A 24,563-nucleotide genomic window follows, 5' to 3' on the forward strand; every position below is an offset into this window, starting at 1 on the left:
AGTCACAAGCGAAATGGTAGGGGACAAGGCAAAGCATCTGAATGGCAAATCTAGCCCACAGGTAATCTACATCAAGAACACTGTAATTCCCAGTGGGACATTTTCACACTGTGGATACCCCTTATATAATTCCTCTTAGATATGTTAAGTTGTTTGGGGCACGATTTATGGCATCTGCAACCATAAAGAGAGTGAAATGAGAGCTGCATAAAATATGTGTAAAGTCCTATATACTAAATCGATCTATAGCAAGAAACCATCGATGGTTTCGGTTGGGAATAGGCACTGGTGAGTTTTGTTAACAAAATGTTGTATGGGGTTATTTCGGGATGGCTCAACTTTTCTAGAATCAAGAGATCCTATGAATCCTGTTCCACTGTCTCCCTGTGAACTTGCTCAAGAAATCACTTATGCACATTTTTTTTTTTCAAGACATTCCATTCAGCTCCTGTCATATATTTTTGAATTAGGTTCTAGCTAAAGAGAGGATCCATGAATCTTAACTCTATCTAGTCTGTGTGGTGTTCTCAAGGTTGACTGATGAATTCAGGACATTTCTATTGATTACCCAGTGACTCTCAATGCAACCAAAGTAGATCCAGTCTATGCTGATCCTGAGCTGTTTGCCTAGCTCCTCATTTGCTCTCTAATCCTCCCCAATTGAGGAAGGCTCTTAGATTTTTCTGTTTGTTTTTGGATCTTGGATGCAATTGAATAACCTGGCTCAAACTTTTTCTCTTATTCCAAAGACTACTACTGGGTTGGCTTTTGTTTGAATCCCCATCCTGGATTTCACGTATCTTCAGGACCATTCTGTAAATGAAGCCAAGTCTCACAATGCTTACTATCTGGTACACTTGCCCATACACACACTTGCCTACCATCAGATACTTTTCACCATGCACACATGTACCTACTATCATCTACATTAAACCAGGCATATGCTTACCTAGCAGAAAGCTATCCAAAGTTAACTTTCTGAACCGCAGTTCATGTTCTCATACTGGCATCTGGATGGAGGCAATGTTCCAAGACCTTTCAGATGCAACATCCCCCTTCTTTATTTAAGGGTTTACAACATGCCACAGCATGTCTCAAACATGGCCTGAGGAAAGAGGACCCCAAAATCCACATCCTGGTGGAACTCCACCAGCTACCCTTCGGGCCATCACTAACTTTAAAATCATCTGCATCATTTACAAAGCTATCACTCTTCACTACCTGCCTGGCAAGCTTACTATCTCAGATTGCTCTTGGCATACCTTTAATGAAAAGATCAGACTGGAGATAAAGTATAACGAAGAAAAAACAAATGGATAGGTCCTCCTGATCTAGGCATCAAGGATCTGCAGCAACATCCCTGTATCCATGTGACTGTCTCAAACTAGCTCTAACGTAAGAAAGAGCTGAAGATGCACCTAGTGATGTCATAACAGTCCACTTCTGGACTGGTTAAGCCTCAAGCTTAACACTGATAAAACTGAGGTCCTCATCTTCGGCCCCAATCCCTCAGCATGGAATGACTCTTGGTGGCCCAGCTCTCTAGGTACCGCACCCTCACCCACCACACACGCACGCAACCTAGGCTTCATCCTGGACTCCACTCTCAGCATGACTCAGCAGGTCAAAGCAATCTCCTCCTCCTGCTACAACATTCTCTGCATGCTCCGCAAGATCTTCAAGTGGATCCCAGTCGAAACCAGAAAAACCATCACCCATGCCCTGGTCAGCAGCAGACTGGATTACGGCAATGCCCTATATGCACGAACAACAGCCACGCTGCTATCAAAATTACAACGAATCCAGAACGCATCCGCCCGCCTCATCCTCGATGTCCCACGCCACAACCACATCACCCCCCACCTCAAAGATCTGCACTGGCTACTCATACCGAAGAAGATCACTTTCAAGCTCCTGACCCACGCACACAAAGCTCTCTACAACACAGGTCCAGCGTACCTCAACGACAGACCCACCTTTCACGCTCTCACACGCCATCTTCGCTCCGCCAGCCTCGCTCTCGCCACCATCCCCCGCATCCGCAGCACCACCGCCGGAGGAAGGTCCTTCTCACACCTTGCCGCCAAGACCTGGAATTTGTTACCGCTCCAGTTACGCCAGACCTAGGACCTCCTGATGTTCAGGAAACGCCTCAAAACATGGCTCTTCGGCCAGCAGCACACCCCCCCCAGCGCCTTGAGACCCTAACGGGTGAGTAGTGCACTTTATAAATATACTGATTGCTTGATTGACTTCTACTCCCAGAATCTAACCACCTTCTGAATCATTTGTTGACCGAACAGAGCTCTGTTGCCTTTAGGACAGGTTTGTGATACAGAAATATCACAAACATACATACATTTAAATGCAGAACACCTCTTTTCCTGTGGGCTTTCATGCCAGGCAATTCATTGCCTGTATCCCCAACACAGTATATAATGTTGTAACCTTGTGCTGGAAAGAAAGACAAAGGGATTGACCATGCACATGTCTTCTTTTATTAGTAGTAAACTCATAACTGGTAATTGTACCAGGACCACCTGATTCTACCTCCTTCTTTACTTCTGCCCTCACATTTCATGCATCTGCTTCATGGATCAGTCACGGTTGTGAGCATCTGTGATTAATACAACTGCTGCAGGTAAGTTCTTTATTTGTCTCATGTCGCCATATGGTCGGCTAACCACAAGAAACACGGGAGACACTTTTAGCAATCTAGTCTAATTAGTGTCTCCTCTTAGAAGTTGATGAATTTAATCTTGACCACAGCAGTCTAACTCCATCATTTTTAGGTAATGGTCATAACAGGTCGATCCCAAATAAAATACATTGTCCGTTTGCTCACTGTATAGTCGTCCCCCTTATAGACAGTCAACTGCCTTGTGCCTTAAACCATGACTGGGTAATCTACTACGCAAAACCCTACTGCACTCAGCAGGATTTCACCTTTGTTTGTCATGTGTGATCTCTACTGGAGGAAGATCCTCAAGGGCCTTGGCTTTAACACCGTCAACCTTCTGAGGATCATGCCTTATGTGCAGACCATGGGTGACATCATGTGGACACAACATGAAGCTCTTCCACAGTCACTATCACCTCCAGTCCAGGCAACCTACTACTGTTCTAGGCAAGGACCATCCTTTTTCTGAAGTACTCCTCATTCCCCAAAAGGGTTACCATAGAAACCTGGAAGGTCTATGCTGTCTCCCCATAGGACCCAAGGAAAATAAACTTCTAAAGCACTAAATTTCCATCTTTGAACAATATCTTGCCTCACATGCAGACCTCCTGTAGCCCCTTAACAGCAAGGTCACCAGGAACTTCTACCTACCACTGTAGTGCGGGCAGACATCCCCGTGTTCTCCAGTAGTAGTTTTGGTTCCCTCTACTTGCGCCGGGTCAAATTCCAGATAATCAACTATCCTCAGCAGGGGGTAGACGTAAGCTACCATGCTTCTTTCCTTCCCAAGTACCTTAAGTATGAACAAGGAGACTATGATACAGCTGTGTAATTTTGGCTTATTGTGGTACTAATGTTAGACTGTTAGAAATGGGGTCTTTGGTTGGCAGTCAGGTTACCCCACTGGCCAAGCAAGGAACCTCACTCTAGTCAGGGTAAGTCACACACAATCCACATTATCCTGTGCCCACCCTCTGGTAGCTTGGCACTGAACAGTCAGGCTTAACTTAGAAGGCAATGTGTAAAGTATTTGTGCAATAAATCATGCAATAACACAGTATAACACCACAAACATACACCACACAGTGCTTAGAAAAATATATATAATATGTATCTGATTAAATGCAGGTGAAAACGATCAAGATTTGATAAGTACACTTTGATTTCTCAATGTAGAAAATGATAAAAGGAGTTTTTAGTTTTTAAAAAGCAACAAGTGTCTCTAACAAGCACAAAGTACCTGGTTTGCGCTCAAATTCTCAGCAAGGGATCACAGAGGAGGAGATGCGTGGAAATCGGGGTGGTGTGCATCGATTTTTCCGGCGCACACGGACGATGCGTTGATACTTTTTCACGCAGGACAGGCTTTGCATCGATTTCCGGCGCAAAGATTGGGATCCTCTTTGGGTTGTGGGGTTTTCAGACGCCCTGGGGATGATGAAGAGAAATCCTGGGCATGCTGGATGAAGTCACAGGGGCTTTTTGTCGCACGGCAGGCGCTGCATCGATTCTTCTTGCAGAAAGTCAGGCTCCGTTGTTCCAGTTCGGCTTTGCGTCGAAGTTCCGGTCACAACGCTGGCGCAGCATCGATCTCCTCTCGGGGAGCCAGGCGGCGTCGTTCCGGTTCGGCGTCCGGCGATTTTCTCACCACGATGCAGGCTGTGCATTGTTTCTTGCAGGCTGTGCGTTGTTTCTTGCAGGCTGTGCATCGTTTCTTGCAGGCTGTGCATCGTTTCTTGCAGGCTGTGCATCGTTTCTTAAAGGCTGTGCATCGTTTCTTAAAGGCTGTGCATCGTTTATTGCAGGCTGTGCATCGTTTATTGCAGGCTGTGCATCGTTTATTGCAGGCTGTGCATCGTTTATTGCAGGCTGTGCATCGTTTATTGCAGGCTGTGCATCGTTTATTGCAGGCTGTGCGTCTAATTTTTGCCACACAAGGAGTTCTTTGCAGGATGAAGTCTTTTTGGTCCTGAGACTTCAAGGAACAGGAGGCAAGCTCTATCCAAGCCCTTGGAGAGCACTTCTCAGCAGAACCAGAGGGCAGCAAGACAGCAGGGCAGCAGTCATCTGCAGAAAAGCAGTCAAGTGAGTCCTTTGGGCAGTCAGGCAGTTCCTCTTGGCAGGTTGCAGGTTCTGGTTCAGGGTTTCTTCTCCAGTGGTATCTTGTCCAGAAGTGACTGTCTTGTTAGGGTCAGAGGCCCGTTTAAATACCCAAATGTGCCTTTGAAATGCGGGAAACATCAAAGGGTGGCTTAGAAGTGCACCAGGTCCCCTTTCAGTTCCATCCTGTCTGCCAGGGTCCCAGTAGGGGGTTTGGCAGTCCATTGTGTGAGGGCAGGCCACTGTCCTTTCAAATGTAAGTGTCAAGGCCTCTACCCTCCCAGCCCAGGAAGACCTATTCAGTATGCAGATGTGTGCAGGTGTGACTGAACATCCTGTGTTTGGGGTTGTCTGAGTGAAATGCACAAGGGAGTTGTCAAGTAACCTAGCCAGACGTGGCACAGAAGGATTTAAGTGCAGAGAAATGTTCTCTTTCTAAAAGTGACATTTCTAAAATAGTAATATTATATCCAACTTCACCAGTCAGTAGGATTTTGTATTACCATTCTGGCCATACTAAATATGACCTTGTTACTCCCACCAGATCAGAATCTACCCTCAAACAGTATATGAGGATTGCCCTAATGTTAGCCTATGAAGGGTGCAGGCCCCACGGTAGTGTAAAAATGAATTTAGGAGTTTTACACTACCAAGACATATAAACTGCACAGGTACAAGTCCTGCCCTTTATCTACATAGCACCCTGCCCTATGGGTTACCTAAGGCCCACCATGGGGGGGAACTTATATGTAGAAAAAGGGGAGTTTAAGGCTTGGCAAGTACTTTGAAATGCCCAGTCAAAGTGGCAGTGAAACTGCACACACAGGCCTTGCAATGGAAGGCCGAGGCATGGTTAAGAGGCTACTTATGTAGGTGGCACAATCACTTCTGCAGGCCCATTAGTAGCATTTAGTCTTCTGGCCCTGGGCACATGTAGTGCACTTTACTGGGGTCTTACAAGTAGATTAAATAAGCCAATTGGGTATGAACCAATGTCACCAGGTTTTAAGGGAGATAGCATATGCACTTAAGCACTGAGTAGCAGTGGTAAAGTGTGAAGAGTCCTAAAATCAGCAAAAACAGTGTCCAAAAAGTGGAGGGATGAGGTCTAACACTGACCCACGTACATGAGGGCTGCATATGCCTTGTATGCTGAAATATGTTGTATTGGGGACAACTAAGAACTCGGTGTGTACCTTGACATATTTACTAATACTAAACACTTATGACACTTCTTGAAGGAGTAATATATAAATATGCTAATTAAATAACCGCAGTAATATCCACCCAATGTCGATTTTCAAATGTAGGTAGTTTTTTTGTTTTTCTTTGCTTCTCAAGCCTATGTTTCATCTCGGTATGGCAGTAGTAATGTTTACCACATATCATCAGTTCTTCTAACTACATATTTATTGCTCTTTTTTTCCGCCCACCGAAAAGAGAAATCCCTTCTAATGTCTTATATTCAAGAAACAGGACCACTGAGATTTGGAATTCCATACCTGGCGAGAACATGAGATTTACCCAAATCTAGTTTTATTCCCGGACCTCATACAAGCGGTCAAGAGTACCCCCGGTGCACAGAAACGCATTACAAGACTTTACAAGGATTGTATGAGGGCAGCCTAATACCATTTGAAAAAGGCTCTATCGACAGATGTAGTGTATACATTTCCCCTACATTTATACTCTTTTCAAGAGGTTGCCTCTGCAGAAATACTTATGTTATGTTTTCCATTTAACTCCTGCACATTTGTGGAGCTCTCAGGCTGAACGCTCGAATGCTGTGCCTGGAACGCTGCTACCACCTATTGGCCGGTCTGTGTGTGGTCTTTAGTCTTAACCCTGTATTTTTTTTATCGCTCGACAGTTATTCGCACTACAAACGAGGCCATTACTAGGACAAGAAGATGGCTCTTTATATATATACATATATATATATAAAAAAACACGTAAATAAAAAAACACAAAGACGCACAGAGAAGAACCCTCTACCCAGCTCATTGGTGGATTTCTTTGGCAGGAACCACTTTCAATAATTAGAAAGACAAAACGCGTAATAGGTGAGGAAATTTAACGCTACCGTCAAAATGTTGCCCTAATCTTCCTTGCATTATTAATCTTTGTTTTCGATGTTGTTGTCAGAGTCAGGCTGGGTGCACAAATAGCGTTTTGTGATGGTTTAATTCAACAATTTTTTTTTCTGCTTTTTATTAACCACACACATACGGAATTTGACCGGTCTAGACGTACCTTGCCGGTCTGCAGTGTGCTGCGAGTGTCCGTGGTAAAGTGTCTGCTGGCTCTGTCGTATTGCTGCCGTCAGCGGCAGGTCGGCGTGCATCACCCACTCCTGGTTTCCATTTAAAAGCGCCTCGCCGGGCATCGCTAACGAATGGCGCTTCGGAACGTCCTTGTTCAGCGTGGCTAAGGACTGCTTCGCCTGAAAAACATTAAGAGAAATCACATTATTACGTAACATATGCCATGGACTATCTATTGCGTCGAGTCTGCTGTTGTTTGGGAACAAGCAAGCGCGGGACTCTTTGCGACCCTACACTTATATTCTAAGGATCAATCTCACAACCTGCTAATAAGAACAAACGCTATCACACTGACTTGGTTTTAGCATTCCTCACCAAAGGAGCATGAGGGAAGCAGGTCGGTTAATAGCCTAAAACAGAGGTCTTCAAACGTGATACTGGGACCCCCTCTCAAAGATTTTTACGTGTAAGGGCCCCCTCCTTTAAAAAATGTCTAGAATGTGGTATTCCTCATCAACGACAATCATAAACGGCCCCAGTTCCCACGGCAAATCATTTTTACAGCGAGGAAATAATATTAAACCGTGTTTAGCAAACCAAAGGTCAGTAAGTGTGGGGGCGTGGTCAAAAAAGTAGCTAAAAACAAAGTTCGTAATTTATGAGTAATTGGCATAGGCAGTGCTATAAGTCTTCTAGCTATACTGCCCTACTCCAATATAAAAGGGCAGGAGTAGACCGCATTTATGAAATTCCTGTTTTTTCCCTGAGTGCTACCGCCCAAATTGCTGCCTAGCGCCATCGGAGGCAGGATTGTTTTGGTGCAGGAAGGGGGACCTTCCTGTACAAAAACAATCCAGAGAGGCATTTTCCACTTTCTATATGTGCTGCAGAATGCAACACACGTAGAAAGAGGAAAAAAATGAGGAAAAATTAAAACATTTCTCCTCATGACGCCTGCTCTGGGGAGGCATAACGTTTTGGCACTGCTCCAGTTTACGCGATTTTGTAAATCTTCGGCAGCATCAAAATCAATAGGTGTTGCATGGAACACCCATCACAATGCCCCAGGAACGCCTCCTTGACGCAGAGTAAGGCAACATAGCGTCCTGTGCTGCTTTGCCTTACTCCATATGTATGAGGCCTTGCAAAGCCACGCAGGGTGGCTTTTACGTCACCTCATAGGTATGATTGAGAGGCTTGTGCCATGGAGCGTGAAAAAAAAAGTGATGCTCTGGCGGTGCAAGCCTCTCATAAATAAGACCCAAAATATTCTGTACGTTTTTTTAAAGTCTTTCACCATCAGGTAGCTACATATAAAATTAAAAGTCAGCTTAAATAAAAATAAATAAAAGGAAGTTGTTACTCATTGGGAAATGCACTTTAGTGCATTATGAAACATCTATTAGTTAATGCACTGCAGAGGTCTGTGTGTAATCCGGGAGCAACAGAATTAAATCTTGGTTGGTGCAGTGGGGAATAGTGACTTGTGTATTTTTAGTGCCAAAATGTCACAGCCTGTGACAGAAATCACTGTGAATATGTAAGGCATTAGTTTTATACTTGCATTACATACAAGATAGAACACTACAAAAAGGTTTAAGATAAAACGGTGCTTCCAAAATGTAGATTTAAATAATTCCAAAGTATATGCAATACCAACTTTTTCAATAGCTGTCCCTTCAACACCTCCAGGTGAAGTGTTATCTAAATACGATTACAATTAAAAGCACACACTTCACAGCACAGTTAACTCTTAGCACTATCGCTTAAACAGAATAAATGTTTGTCACCACATATCTTCAAGTGATTAGGTCAATTAAAGCCAGAACCGGCCCCCAAGCATCCTTTATAGTTGCAGATGAACTCGTAGTGCACATTTCCATTTGATTCAGGAAGCAGGCTCCTGGCACAAGGGCATCTTTAGCTGTCTGTGGCTTCGTTTCACAGCACAGGAGACTCCCTGAAGGGAAATTCAGCTGAAGCATTTTAACTGCTTAAGTGAGGGGGAAATGAGCGACCCCCTGCCCAGGACTCCACGGCCCCACCCGGGGTCCCGCCCCATAGATTGAAGACCTCTGGCCTAAAGTGAGCTGCAGAGAGGTCTCTAGGGTGTAGCTGCCTTCCTCAGGCATCACACAACGTTTTTGTATTTTTCTTATTGTTACAAAAACGTTTTCCTTCTTGCTTTCCTCCCCCAGTGCCATTGCTCAGACCCCTTCACTAGCAGAGGACATCGAGGGGAAACAGTGTCAACCCAACCCACCAAAAAAAACTAACTAACAGTCTTAAAAGAGATTACTGGTAAACAATGGGCTATTGCTTTCTCAAACTCCTTATCACAGTTTTTACAAAATCATGAACATATCAAATAGCCCACATGGTGGCCATACACATACTAGACACACCAATGTGCGCCCCGCTGGGCGCAACCAATCCCAAGATTGATTTGCCTTGCTATAACCCAGGCAAAAGTGATAAGATGCCTCAAATGCAAGCGAGACTGTGGACTTAATCCAGAAAATGAGGGTGTGAGAGGAGGTCTTCTGCCCTGACATAAGATGGCGTGTTGACAGAGTGTCACATATGTGAAAGGACTGAGAACTGGAAAAACGGGTCTGCAGCACCGCAGTAACATCTAGCACAGGCCACATCTTCTTCCTCCTCAGAACGAGAGTGAGAAAAAAAAGCACAAAAGGGTGATTTCCTGCTTTTAGAAATATGTCAGACGACCTCACGCATAAGCCATGAGCCCAATTACCACTGTCTGGAAAAATGTGGAGGGAAAGTAGCCAGGCAACTCTTGCCCAATTCATCCAATCTCCTAGTATTGTATTATATATATATATATATATATATATATATATATATATATATATATATATATATATATATATATATATATATATATATATATATATATATATATATATATATATATATATATATATATATATATATATATATATATATATATACATACATATACTGCATAGGTTCGTCCCATCTGCGGTCTTATGGACCTGAGCAGGCATGGGTGAGAGGAGTGAAGGTCAGAGATCTGTCAGGATAGAATGCATAAGTCATCCTTTCTGTGAAAGTCGTTGGACAAGGATAAGTAGATGTGATGGCCATTAGAAAAAAAGACCAAGTCAGCCAGGGACTGCTTACCTTATGAGGTTACCATATTCATATAAACAGAAGTGCATGAGTCTTTAGAGTGAAAGGCATAGGAGACCGGTTACTGGGGCTGATGGTAAATGTGATGCTTGGCAGACACTATGCTATTATCCCACTCGTACCCTTCGATCGTTCAGGACCCCGGGGACTCAAGTTTTTGTAGTAGTATTTATGGGTGGGCAGGCACACCACAAACTTAGCTGTCATTTGGAAAATTCACATGCCCGATTAAAGATGGTGACTCCTCTTTTATTAGATACAGTGGCAGCTGTATTAAGGGGTTCCCAAACTAAGCGAGTCTTCCTCTGAGACCACGTGACCTCATTGTTTCATAAGATCCTGCATGACATTTCAATGGCTATGGCAGCATTGTCATTTCAGTTTATAAAATGTCTGTGTTTTAGCTACCATAATTCCCAAACTGAAGGCTTCAATGGAGTCAAGGTGAACTTGAACAAGAGAGATGAGGCCTTTGCTAGCATCACAGTGAGCATTAAGTGATTACATTAGAAACCCCATTTTTAGGTTTTGGCTGCACAGCCCTTGCGAAATCTCTTCTAATAAAATAAAATAATTAAAAAAAAACACTTCAAATGGACTTACATTCCACCCCCTACTTACCATTTGTTGGCTTCCAGCTCACTCATTTTCTGGCTTCTCATTGGCCAACAGCATCAGGGTCACACCATCTAGGTTTACTTCCTCTTTTCTGGCTGTTCCTGGGAGCCAGGCCAAACTGCAGTTTCCGGTTGGGCCTCTGGCTGGTAATCTGTGTTCTTACACTAGCTGCATGCTTTTCGAGGTACTGATTTTGCATTTACATTTTCGCACTCCATAAGCGTGTACATGCTCTCCGACGGTCTCCCCTCCCTCCTGTAACAAAGCGCATTAATCCGCGTCGTCGCTCCTACTAGCCACCATGCACGCCCATTGTGTATGCACTTCTTATTTGCAAAGAGTGGCTGAGAAAAATTTCATGTTTTTGGGAGAGAGCAGCAGCTGACCTGGTGTTTCTGGGCAGTTTAGCCACCCCCCTAGTGTTGCTTGAAGTTTTTTCATGTTCGTATTGCTAAGGATCTGGCATGGGGATGGTTCGGTTTTGGTCGAGGTCGGGCTGGGCGTGGGGACAGGGTGACATTTGCAGTTTAAGGAGTTGGCTGCCAAACATGTGCAGATATGTTTTCACTGAGCTGCTGCAGATGTGTAGACTCGATGTGTATTTCCACGGGGCGAGTTCAAAGGAACAGCTGCTTGTCAGGCAGAGGCTATCAGAAGGCGAGCTTCTATGTTATAGCCATTGGAGTGGGGCGTTAGGAGGGGGTAGATGTTAAATCTCGCCTGGTGCGGCTTTGGCCCAGGGAGAGGGAACCCTCTGGTACAGCCGATCCCTGTGCCATCTGTGGAGAGGGCAGACCCCAGAAACAACCAGCAGGCTGCTCTTTGCGAGCTTCAGATGTGGTGCCACTCAGCACCGAGGCCCTCCTATCTCTCCACCTAGGGTGAACGACTGGCATCTTATCAGAATGAGAGGGTCGAGGGTCCAAACGTGGCTCCCCTGATCATTCTTTCTGACTTTAGTTTTCGTTATTTCATATTTTCTCCGTGCCTCGCATATCCGAGGCTTAGTCGTGACTAAGCTTCAGGACATTAATCCTTCTTAGGAAGAAACCAATCTCAAAAGAAGCTTGTGTCACATCAAGGTGAGCAATTTTGTAAGCTTCGGTATAGTCTTTATTTTCCTAAAAGACATTGTGCATTAACAAAGCAAGTCATTGTAAAGTACAAGAGATATGGCAGTCTCCCTAATAAGCTTTAGCTGGGAGTAAAATCAAGTGGACATTTCTTAAAATATAAATTAATTCTTGTATAGTAGACAGAGAGAACAGAATTGCTACTTTGTCATTAAATAAGAGCTTACTGGTACCACCATACTCAGCGATAATCAGTTTACTAACCTCTCATGCAAGAGAGGTAGGTATGCAAGCTGTTATCAGTTCTCTACCTTGCTGGCCAAACCCAATGAGCTACCTCAGTCTAGGTCAGTGAACATAAGAAACAATGATGAGAAATGTATGAATGCTGCAACTAACAAGGACAGTATTAGAGGATGATCAATGGCATTCCAGTATTCAGCGTTTAGTCTGGGGTACAATATTAGTTTATAGAGCAGAAAGCCTAATAGGATGGCCTACAACATGCCAGTGTTTGCAGAGATGCAGAATATAATGTAATCCAGTTATATAGTAAAATAGAATGCAAAAGAAAAAACCAAGGGCAAAATCTATTGGCTTTGCCAATGCTTGTTGGTATACTGCAATTGAAAATTCTATTCCGTTTTTGTATTTACCCTGCATTTGTTGTAACACTTCTGCACCTGGATAAGTTTACAATATTGTGAAGTAACTATCAAGAGCTGACAGGTTTTAAGCAACAGTAACTGCTGCACTGTTCTTTTCTTTGAATTACATCCTTTTCAGATTAAAAAAGTGGTGAGCAAGGAGGGAGATATAGTGAATTCGCCACCTAAATATTAGGTTGTCTTGTTTTTATCAGAGTGCAATATAAATTGGCATCTCAAAGAAGGATGACACTGGCACAGGAATGCTAGCTATCAGAAAGAGTTCTTACCGACAACACACACTCACTAGTTTTTGGTTACATTATTTTCCCTTGGCTTGCTTCACGCAAAAAGCATTTGTTCCTTTATCACCCAAAATGTGTACCTGAAGAGTTGGAAACGTCAAATAATGCAGCCGTTGTCTTTCACCCCCACTTTTTCCACAGGAGGTTCCAGGTTGCCAGTGAGATGGTAAGAGGTGTTGGAAGTTCAAGGTGTGTTGGAGTTGTTGTGGGTTTATGATACTTCGTGGAAGTTTTCAGAGTTTGAAAGAGGTAGGCCCTCATGACCATATGCCAGTACAACCAGCACCAGAAAACGGTGCTGCCAACTTCCTACAGCTAAATGACAGGTCCTGGTACAAGATCAGGCAAAGACCCTAATCCTCAAATCCTAATTCCTACCTCACTGACTGAATTAACCTGAATAACTGTGTGGGGAATAAGAACTTCAGCCTTCTTAAAACCCCTACCCAAAGATCCTTGCATCAGATGTTTCAAACAGTCGTAAGCAATGTTCTCTCTATTTTTTTTCCACTGTGTGCGGCAGTGTGCGGTCTCTGTGCGCTGCAGCCAAGGATACGTGTGCCAAGAAATTGACCATTCACGCGCGCGCAGCGCATAACTAGCCAAGATGTTTGGCATTAGCCTCTCCATACCGCTAAAGCAAAAAAAGGATATCATTGCTCCATGCAATAGGGCATCAAGGCAGTTTTGTGACCTGGTTGCACACCCCAAGGACATGACCTGTTAGGGGAGCACGTATATTGCTCTAAAAGGCTTATTTAGGCTTAGAAAGTGATAACGCATATAAGCTACCACAAAGTATAGGAATGGTGGAACATTTGATAACAGCACATTTTCTACTGTTCAGAAGCATTTCCTAGCTCATGAACCATTGATTTTCAAGACAAATATCACTTGCTCGCTTGTATGCTAAAGCACGCCTAATGATGTTTAAAACACTCCCCGTGGTATTTAAAAGCTGTTTTCATTGACTTCAATCCAGATTCAAATATAAGCATTACCTGCCTTAGGGGAGCACGTATATCGCTCTAAAAGGCTTATTTAGGCTTAGAAAGTGATAACGCATACAAACTACCACAAAGTATAGGAATGGTGGAACATTTGATAACAGCACAACGTGCGCGCTTGACAAAGGGGCCTGCGCGATGGGGGAAGGAAAGGTACGCGTGCGCGCGCGCCTTACAGGGAACATTGGTCGTAAGGCCTCAAAGTCAAAAGCAGACGAGTCAGGAGGCACTGGCTCAAAATCTATGACATGGCCCCTCTTTACGACATCCACTACCTAAGCATCTGAGGTACAGTCTTTACACGTCTAATTCAACTGGCCAAAATGTGGACACGGAGAGAAACATAGCCTGGATTGCTGTTGATGTTCATTAGCCAATTCTGTGAAGCGACACAGACTTCATTCTAGGCATAGTCTCAGGATCCACCTCATCAGCCTCATCATATTTGGAAGAAAGCCATAAATGGACAGAAGGAGGAGACAGCAGATAATAAAGTCACAAAAGAAACAAGCATTTGCAATGCAACGGGTCTCGGATTTGCTAGAGTTGGAGCCATTAGCGTTTGCGTTGTAAAGACAAAAAATGCAGCGCGATAGCACTATGCAAAATGCAGCGCGATCGCGAAGTCTGGAAAATAAACAGATAAAGTAGTCCAGACACTGTGCTGAAAACATCGAGCCTCGTATGTTTTCAGTAGTTTACTGGTGCTGGGTAGATGGGCTAAACACCGGAAAAGGTATGACGTATGCATGCCTTTCACAAATGAAAGCAAGCATATTTTAAAAGGCAAGCCCACAAACCAATGAAAGTGACTGACGTGCCATGGGCATGGTTGGAAGCCCAAAGAGAGACTACATAATGGGACGGAGTGCTTTGCGCTCGCCCATAAAAAAGGAAAGGAGATCTGTTCTCCTCCCCTAGCAGTCAGACCCCTGGGAGTATGGCATGGCTACAGTGAGAGACTGACTGAGATCCTTGTCGTCTATCTGTACTCCATGCCCATCAAACACAAAGCAGAAACAGCTGACCAAATATACAACAGATCAATCAGCAGTTCCCCAAAAAGTAGCCATGCAGAGGGCGTTAAACACAACACTCAAAACAGATGCCAAAGAAATCACCCAAGAAGGAAATCTGGCAACACCTTCCCTTCCCACCACCGCCTATAAACTGCTCAGCATGATGGATCCTGATGTGAGTGGTCAGGCAATTAGATCATCTCGTCCCTGCCCTGTCTGATGCACCAATTAGGTGATCAGAGAGAGAGAGACACTGTCACCCCTGGATGAAAAAAGTTCAAGGCAACAGCTACCTCATGAAAGAGACAAGTCCCATATGCAGGGGAAAGTGCCGTAACACTGAGGAGAGCAAAATCTACAAACCCATTTGCAGGATCCAGAGGAAATTGCCAACACCTAACAAGGCCAGCCTCAAACTGGGAAAAAGTGAAGCACTAAATCAACAGAACCACTTAGGGAAGAGAAGTCAGCCCAATGGAATTTCTGCCCTCTCCAACCACAGAAAAGGTATGTGGACTCAACAAGTCCTATGTGATCAGCAAAGCACACTTACTGGGCGTAATTCGGCGATAGATCAGTTTTAATGGTTCTAGTTCAGTCAGGGGGTAGAATGATATTTCACAATGTAGAAATGGTGTGGGATGGTGGGTATCCTTCATGGCACCCTCCGCCCCTCCCATTACACATTGGCCTAGAGAGTGGCAGTAAACATGAGATAAAAAAAGGAAAAAGGCTTTTTTTCATTTGGATTTGTGTGGCGGCATATAGATTTTAGAAGGGCTGAGAGATGAAAGGGCTTAAAAATGTAATGGGGCGGAAACTACCTTTTCACATTCAAGGATTATCAGTAATATTAATTGATGTGATGTAGAGCGGTCGTCGGGAGAAAACAAATCACAGAATTATGTCCAGGTGAAACAACTCGAAGTTTATTCCATAAAGATACAGCGACGTGCGGCTCCCCGTTCACCGGCCAGCTCTCTCCAACCGTCCCCGTCCGGAATGCCGCCCTCGTGCCCTGCATTCCACAACCCGCATTCCACATTCTCCCCAGCACCCAGCAATTCCCAATACAACATTTTTCCACTGTGCAGAGTGAGCCTGCTTTCACTGATGTGGAGGGCTATATTTTCCCATATACATACATACAGGTGTGGCTTGCGGTGCGGTGGCACGGCATGTGGGACAAAAAAATGGAAACCGTTAAATTGAAAAAAAACATTAATTAATTTACAAAAAACTTACCTGACTCCCTGCCACTGTGCCGCTCTTTTGCCTCCACTTGCAGGCACAGGCTCTCAGTCTGCCCTGTGGCCATTCCTAATGGTGCTCTCACTCTGCTGGAAGAATGAGGGCAGCATTAGGATTGTCTGGAGCGCTCTAGCTTGGCGCTCCTAGACAGATTTGGAGCCTGGGCCTGCTGTCTCCAACTCACCAACAAAGTTGGGGATTGGAGAGAGCTCAGTGCGCGTGTGTTTGGTCGGCCCGAGATGGCAGGCCAAACACACATGCACACTGAGGGGAGTGCACAGCACTGCCAATCCTTCCCTGTCATCCCCCATGGCTCAACCCCTCTAAAAATAAATTGATAGTAAATATTGTTTATTATCGTTTTATTTTTAAAGGTTTGCAGCCGCAGCTACATACATAAAGATTTCATAAAATGATACACTTTTAAGTCTATTTTTTTTTTTTTTTTTTTTTTAAAGAGATCCAACATTTAAGATTTTGGAGAAAAAAAGCCCAGGATTAGTAATTATTTGGCTGCAAAACATTCCTAAAGCACTTTAATTCCAATACCACTACCATATCAGAATAAACCCATTGTTTGCACGTGGGTGTCTTTGAGGGAAGGATTCACAAGCACTTTAAAGTGTTACCAAAGCGTTAAAAAAACAAATATGTGAATACATGTTTCACATTCTCATTCACAAAAATAAGACTCGCAAAATAGTATGATCGCAAATTCTCTTAATGTGGTAAAATTGCCTCTGTTAAATTTATTGTTAGGGCCAGGCATGGAGTTTGAGAGCCTTATGGAGAGGTGTTGGAGAGAAGGTTTGATGATCTGCAAAATACAGTAAACATTCATGAAGACGTATGTGGGGGATTCACATTTACTTGTAGTTTTCCACCTTGGAAATTTACCTCTGCCAAAAGCAGCAGAAAGTACCCATCCAGCCGGTGAAAGTAAAAGTAACACACCTATATTTCAAGAAGAGTGGATGAAGGGGTACATATGCAAATGCATATTTCTTTATTAATTGCCAGGAAGGAATGGCATGATGCCGAAATTTAAGTTTTAGAGGCATCATACAGAATAATCATATTCATGATATCATTATGCGTAGCCTTGACTATCGGCCGTTAACAAGTGCTGGAGTTGAGGTTGAGCATTGATATCTATTTTGAGTCCTCTTTCAAATATATTAGACCAAAAAACTACAGTAAGTGATATAGACTATTACATTAAAAAAGATGTCTCAAGATGTGAAAATAGCTCAAAGAAAGCCTGTCAACAAGGTAACTTGTTTATGCATAGCAAACATGCAGGCATATAGCAACTTTGAGGAAACATTTTTGGGTACATAGAGTTTTGCGACTTTAGGCACAAATCCATAGAAATGACACAACATTTATTGCTTATTCTGAAATCTGGAGCCCCCTTTAGATCAAGTCGTTTAGATGGACACATATGAAATAATGTGATATCCTAAAATTAAGTGCAAGTCATTTAATTGAAAAAGGTGCTTTAATGGAATATGAAAATTTTTCATGTTAATCACAGCATTGAGAGCTGTCTTTAAAGATGACTATATATACGAAGTGCCTCTTCCCCTACACGTAACTCGTTTCCATGGATTTGGGTAGCCAGTAGTAAAATCCTTACTTTAAGCAGGAGCGGCTCCTGTGCAGTGGTGGAGGAGCGTCACCTGACTGGCTAAGAGCCAGAAGGTGCAGGGAGGGGCAGGGCTAGGCCATGGGAGGTGGATGAGGAATTGAGTGCAATAAGTGCACATGTGTGTTTGGACGCCCTAAGATGCACTTAGCTTGAGCATGAAAGCAGCGCTAGGATTACTGGGGAGCCTGTTCTGGTGTCCCCGCGAATTCTGGGACACCAGAATAGGAAAGAAGGATGAGCGATGAGGCAGGAGAGGACAGCAGCGGCAACATAAGGTAAGTCTTTTTTCTTTTTCTTTTTTAAATGTATTAACCTCCTGTCCCCGTAGCTCCCCTCCCTATCGCCGGCCATCATCGCCTCACCCCTCTCCTTGATATTTGCAGCAGCCGTCCCTGTCTTTTAGTGGATTAAAAATGCATATTTATACTCACTTAATATCTATAGTTCACTTCCACTTCGGACTATCCAGTGCCATCACTCTGACTCATCCCAAACACATTCTACTACTTCCATCTCCAAAATAACCCTGCCTAAACTCTTCCCTCCTCTACTGCATCTTGCTCACCCCAAACCTCAGTTTACTACCATGATCTCCAAAACAACCCCAGTAAATTCTCCCTTATATATCTCACCTTTGACTCATCGAAAACCCCTTCTGCTACGATGATCTCCCTAACCTCTTTCCCCAGAGTCTTCTACCCTCCACCTCTCCTTTACTCATCCCAAGCCTCATCCTCTTACTATAAACTCCCAATTAACCCTTCTGGACTCTCCCCTACTCTATCCCTCCATTACTCTAGTCAATCCAACTAACAAACTCACATATCCTCTGCTCGAACTAACTAATACTGTACTCATATTTCCCTATAATCATCCACCACTAATTCCTCTCAGGTTCGGAGTAGAGTGGTACTCACCGAAAAGCGCAATATAAATACAATCACAATTACAATTACATGTGTAGGCTTGGTGTTTAAATCATTCTGTTCAGGATTTAACAAATACAAGTAGTTCACTACAATATATAGTACATAAAAGGGTAAATGACACCCCAAATCCAAGATAATTATTTCCAATGGCTTCACAAGAGAACGCAATTAAAAGAAAGCCAATGACTTGTTTCTCTCATATTTCTTTTTTTTTTTCCACTCTTCCTCTTTTCTCTGCTCCTTTACTCAGTGGATAACAATCTCTATAAATCTTTTTGTGAATGAAAATCGTAGTATAAAAAAAAAATTTAACCTGATGGATAAAAGGTAACACCTGCTACAAATGGATAAGGGGTGTACTAACTCATAAGTGGAGCATTAGCAAAGCACATGGCTTGTAGGGCCGAACAACTCCGTGAGTCCGCAGAAGTTAGGGTGAGGTCACACATTTGAGGTAAGTTGTGGACATTCAAGAGGTTCCAGCTAGTTTCCGGTTGCACAAGATTCCCGTATAGCTTTGTTTTACATTAGTAGTCTGTTCTATATGAATGTTACAAATGCTACCTTTAGCAGAGGCATGGAACAATCTTATAAAGATTGATACTGGGCGTACATGGCTCACAATGAAACAGTAAAATAAGTTGTAGGTGCCATTGTAGGTTAGGCACCCACCAGTCATGCCCACAGACCATAAATTCCTGTCCATGCTCGCCTGGCTTGAATGGAAAAGTTAGTCTGTAATGGAAAGAAAGCTAATCAAGTATTGCACAGATGAAAGCCAATATGGGGTGTACAACCATCCTTTGAGACCGCTCAACCGTGAGTGTCGTATGGATCCCATTTTGTCTCAGTAGTTTTATTCCAGCATTCTGGAGCCCAGACAAGAAAGAGTGCACTGGAACAAGAATCCTAGTGATTAAATGACGCTCATCCCCAGATAAGGATGAAATAACGAAAGCTGGATCCCGCCATCAGTGAGTGCTTGGTTCAGCCTGTGGTCATGAAGAGCATCTGTAGTCTGTTAACGACATCTACATCTATGTACTACATCTGTACATTAGCTACAGAAGAACAGACTGTAGAAAAAATCCGACACTGCGAGAAACTCATATCAGGACCATGGTTGGGCTATGTCTAGCCATCAAGTGATGTCTACAGGAGGAAGTTAGTTTTTGTGTCGCCGCCTCTGTGTCAACTACCACTGGCCAATCTACAACACTTAACAAAATAGATGAAATGTGGTTTACATTTTGTGCTTATCCTTCAAAATGAGCCAAAGTAAAGTATTTTTCTATGGACTAACCACAGAGGAGTGGAATTCCAATTGGCAAAAGCCCGAGAACAAGTTTTCACGTACAGTTTGCGCCCAGGACAAGCAGACAACACCTTTGACTGCTAGATTACAGCATCACGAAAAGGAACAAAGAAAGAGCATTGCCTTCCACTCACCCCTCTCTATAAGTTGTCAGACTTGTATACATAATTCATTAATGTAAAGCCTGTACCATTAGGGCGAACAGTTTAGGAAATGCAGAGAACCTGGAGCTCAGCGTCCATTACTTACACAGGTCTCTGTATAAAACTGTTTACACATTTGAAAGAAAAACAAAAGATTTTCAACTCCCTTTTAATGCACCCGGAATGCTCCCTCTTTATGTGCAAATATGTGAATAGGCACGAAAGCAAGATCGGTGTGCACCTGTTTTTCTGTGCACTTGCTTTCAAAATAAACTGCAAATGAAAATATGACAACTTGAAAAAATAGTTTTGCTAAAATATTTTGAGTATTGCAAAATGTTTCTCTGAGACATTTAGTTAAACATATTTAGGTCATGCAGTTTTTTTTTTTAAAGAGTTTAATAATAAAGAATGACAGCAAATTTGGGGGCAGATTCTTCTATAAAGAAAAATAAGAACACCTGCAAATATAGGTCCTTGCTCTGGTGCAGATTTACGCCTTTGTGGAATTCATTAGAGTTTACAGAAGAGTAGAAACCATACTTCTAGCAAACTTTCTATTTCCCCCTGAGGAAAAATATACATACATGTATTCGCTGAGAGACCGAAAATGTACCTTCCCGGATTATCCTTTTGTCCCTACCCGGGATTAAGTTATTTGTCGTCCCGAGTAAATTTCCAACCTTTCACAGGGTGGGAGGAGAGTGGAGAGATGTTTGGGAATACATTTAACCCGCGAGTGTTTTCAGACTCACAGGGCATTCCAACCCCAGGACTAAAACTTCCTTTCTACTCCCCAACCCTGTATGTAAATTTGCAGAAAGAAGGTGACATAAAAGCTTGGTCAGAATCTAAACCCTGATATAATATGAGCTCTAACATAATCACAGCGGCTATTTTCACAGTCTAATATAATGAGAGCACCGCCATAATTTGTCACCTTGCTGCATGGCACCAAAAGGGGTTTCTTTTTAAAAAGATGTGTACACTTCTGAAATGCTCACAAGGCAAGTAGATATTTTACATCCTTCCACACCTCTGTAACCAAATTAACCTTAACTGCAAAGCAGCTATCTGGTTGCCTCTGTCAGGAAATATGTTGCATAGGGATGCTGAGGTCAGCTACTAATCAATCTTATATTAACACTTTTAAAATTCACTGGAAATAGAGGCATCACCCTTACAATTCAAAAGTTAAAAACTGAATTTTCCCCAGTTGTGGTGTTTCCGCATTTCGGCACTGTGCATTTCTCACGACCTCAGAAAGGACATTATTGACATCACTGCTTAACACCACCAACTCACACTTTTTTCATAACGAGGTTTGCAAAGTTATGATTTGTGAATCAGGAAATAGCACTCATCACTGAAGTGATCAGCCTATTGCAGCCAATAACACTTTTGCTGATGGAAGTTCAAAATAGGTACCAGAGCAAAAATTCAGCAAACTTGACATCTTCAGATCTTTATGTTTAAAAACATCACAAACACTACTGAACCCTTTTATAGCAAAGCAAACAATGGATATACGCCGCTTATGGAATTTGGCGTAATTCTGTCCAGCATTTATTGCTGTAGGAGAAAAACCCCAAAGCCCATGGAAACTAGAATGGAATGGACATTACCTCCCAAATTAATGTTTGCCCTCAGCTACAGCAAACAGCGCTGAGCAGATTTACAACACAGTTTGCATTTCACTCCGAATACATTTGTGTTGATTGGTGCAAGTCCAGTTCACTAGCACTGATATACTGGATCACAAAAAGGTGTGTCAGTGTAGGGTTAGCGTCTTACGGTTTCACCTTTGCAGTGCTTAATTTGTGCTTGTTGTTTCCTGTGCGGGGCGCCGGCACTTGTTTTTAAAGGCTGGCACTTGTTTTTCTGCCTCAGGCATTTACTGAGAACGGAGGGAGAGAAAAACAATTAAGTGTCACAATGGGATAAAGCAGAAAGCTGTAAGAGTGAGCTGAAGGGGTAGGGAGTAGCTGTAAATGGATTGAGGCAGCCCGAGATGGCTTCAGAATTACGCTGACTCAGTATTCCATGCTCGCACATTTCAATGTAGCAGCCTGCGTTTAAGGGGAGGGATTTGGGGACCGGCACGTTTTTTATTTACAAATTAAGCACTGAACCTTTGGGTCGTTCAGTTCACAAACCTCTTTTTTTATTTTTTTTAAACCATATTTCACACACAAAACAAATCAGCTGATTGAGGCAGCTTCAATTCCATTCGGTTGTTGCATGTTTTATGAACCATGAATTAGTTAAAAATAAAAAAAATAAAAACTGATTTACAGATTGATTTTGAAAACTTTCTCCGCCCACCTGTACTGCAAATGGCTGTGATCCCCATTTCACAGGAAATGTAATCAAAGAGGACGAAGTCTCAGGGCAAGGGCTACACTCTCCCAACCACGAGGGAGGAGAGGTGACATCGCAGAAATGTGGAGAGTAGCCATTTAAAAAAAAACCTCAGAATTAGCTTGTGTAGGTACTCGACTGCAAAATATGGCCCCAAATGAGCGAAAACACCCACAGATCTCTAGTTGTAAACAAAAAGATGATTATGGATTAATAGCAGTAAAACATAATGAACACAAAAAAAGAATGACTGTGACCTCTTGCATGTGGTCAGTGAACCAGTTTGAATGCAGCAAAACACACACAGGCGCATACAACTGTTGGTTTGCAAACCTAAAAATTAACAAATCAGTCCTCAAATGAGGAAGCAGGTCAGTTACACAGGTCATGGGACACTGCCAACAGTCTGCTGCACACACTGTGTGCATGTGAGAAGTTGGAAGGCTGAGGCATGGGGTGTGGATCAAAGCTTCGTTTTTTAGGGTCCAGCCTGTGAGTGCATGTGCTAGTGCATGCATCTCGCTTGCAAGACTCTCTTGTGTTCAGTAAAGGGCTTGGAGCACGCCTGTTGCTCACCATTTGTTGGCTTGCCTGGCACTCTTCTTTACAGGCTTTTAATTCGTCAAGGCATGTCTGGCATCATTTCCGTTCCTCTGTGTGGAGAAGGGATCAAGCACTAATTGATGGAACGTAAGTAGTGCCAGCCCATTGCTCCCGACGTGATTGAGGTACTATTTGTTCTTTTTAACTTCTAGTGCCCAGCAAACAAAAGGCTTGTGAGTGGCAAAAACGTACCCAATAGACAAAATCACAAAGTTTTTTTTTTTTTTTTTTTTTTTAAAGCTAGCTTTCTTTTATTTCGCCAAATCGCCTTTTCTCAGTTTCCATGCATATTTTCTTTTCTTTTAACTCGAGGGTGCTGTTGTCATAAGATGACAATTAACTTGTTCTAAATTGAAAATGCTTCTATTAATGGCCATTGGCTTAGGACTTGAGAGCAGGTACACTAGGCGTCGGACATCTTCTACTGAATCCATCCCTAAAAGCAAATATTTGTATTAACTATTGATAACAAACAGTACCTCAATGCATGCAGGTTTGCATAGGGTACATGATATAAAAGGGCAACACTTGAGCAATATTAAGAGAATTGACACACACAATATTAATTCAAATTCTACAAGTGGGATGGAAGGCCACCGCTTAGTGTAATACCATATGTTTTCCAAAATGTAATGAATGTATTGAGAGCTCACATGAGTTAATCTCTTATGATCTGAGTATATTTTATGCTATGGGAGGTGCAATCTATTGCATAAAACCAAAGTTCTGTTGTTTTTAGATTGGAAACTTTCTTCGATTTCAGCTGTTCCGGTAACACAATGCATTTCTACACTCTATGCAACCACTGGACCATACACTTATGGGTTCGCACAGGTTACAGGGTAGGAATATGTCAAAAAGCCCCCTTAGTGTGGGCTGGGCAAGAAAGGAGTCCATGTTTAAGATTGGACTTCCTTCCAATTTCTCGCACTGGGGCACAAAACAATGCCATATTTATCTGTAAGTAAGCCATTCTGGATAGTACAGAGTGAGCTTGGGAGGGATGGCTCCACGCTTTAACTTGAAACCAGAGGTGTAACATAGGCCCCTGTCTTCGGGGGAGCTTCCAATTTCCAGGCCCCCACAGCACAGAACTCTGGAATGAGAGCTCCTGACTGAGTCCGGAGGGGGCCGCCCTCAAGTTTCGTTACGCCACTGTCTGAAAACTGCTCTTGGAGAATACTAACCATCAAAATGCATACATTTAGACCAAGAAATATCCCACAACGCCTGCCTAAAACAGCAGTGAATAAAGCATGTCATTGCTGCATGTGATCATCACTAACACTGGATAGCTGACATGCTTTGGTGCCAAACAGTGTGAAATTTGAGAGTTCAAAAACAACAATTGCAATTGTTAGAACATACAAACAACCTCGAGGCATGATCCTCAGAAAGTGTACAGGACACACTTGACAGG

At 43.0% G+C, this 24,563-nt stretch overlaps 1 protein-coding gene across 7 annotated transcripts in view; it reads right to left on the minus strand.

Moving 5' to 3' along the window:
• KAZN (kazrin, periplakin interacting protein) overlaps positions 1-24,563 on the minus strand; it is an 808,570-nt gene that overhangs the window by 64,092 nt on the left and 719,915 nt on the right. For all 7 annotated transcript variants that reach the window (XM_069240781.1, XM_069240780.1, XM_069240784.1 and 4 more), the window contains one exon: positions 7,034-7,223. In XM_069240781.1, coding sequence (XP_069096882.1) covers positions 7,034-7,223 — 190 coding nt within the window. The remainder of the gene's footprint in view (positions 1-7,033; positions 7,224-24,563) is intronic.

The sequence above is a fragment of the Pleurodeles waltl genome, chromosome 6 (genome assembly GCF_031143425.1).
Source record: "Pleurodeles waltl isolate 20211129_DDA chromosome 6, aPleWal1.hap1.20221129, whole genome shotgun sequence".
Taxonomy (NCBI): domain Eukaryota; kingdom Metazoa; phylum Chordata; class Amphibia; order Caudata; family Salamandridae; genus Pleurodeles; species Pleurodeles waltl.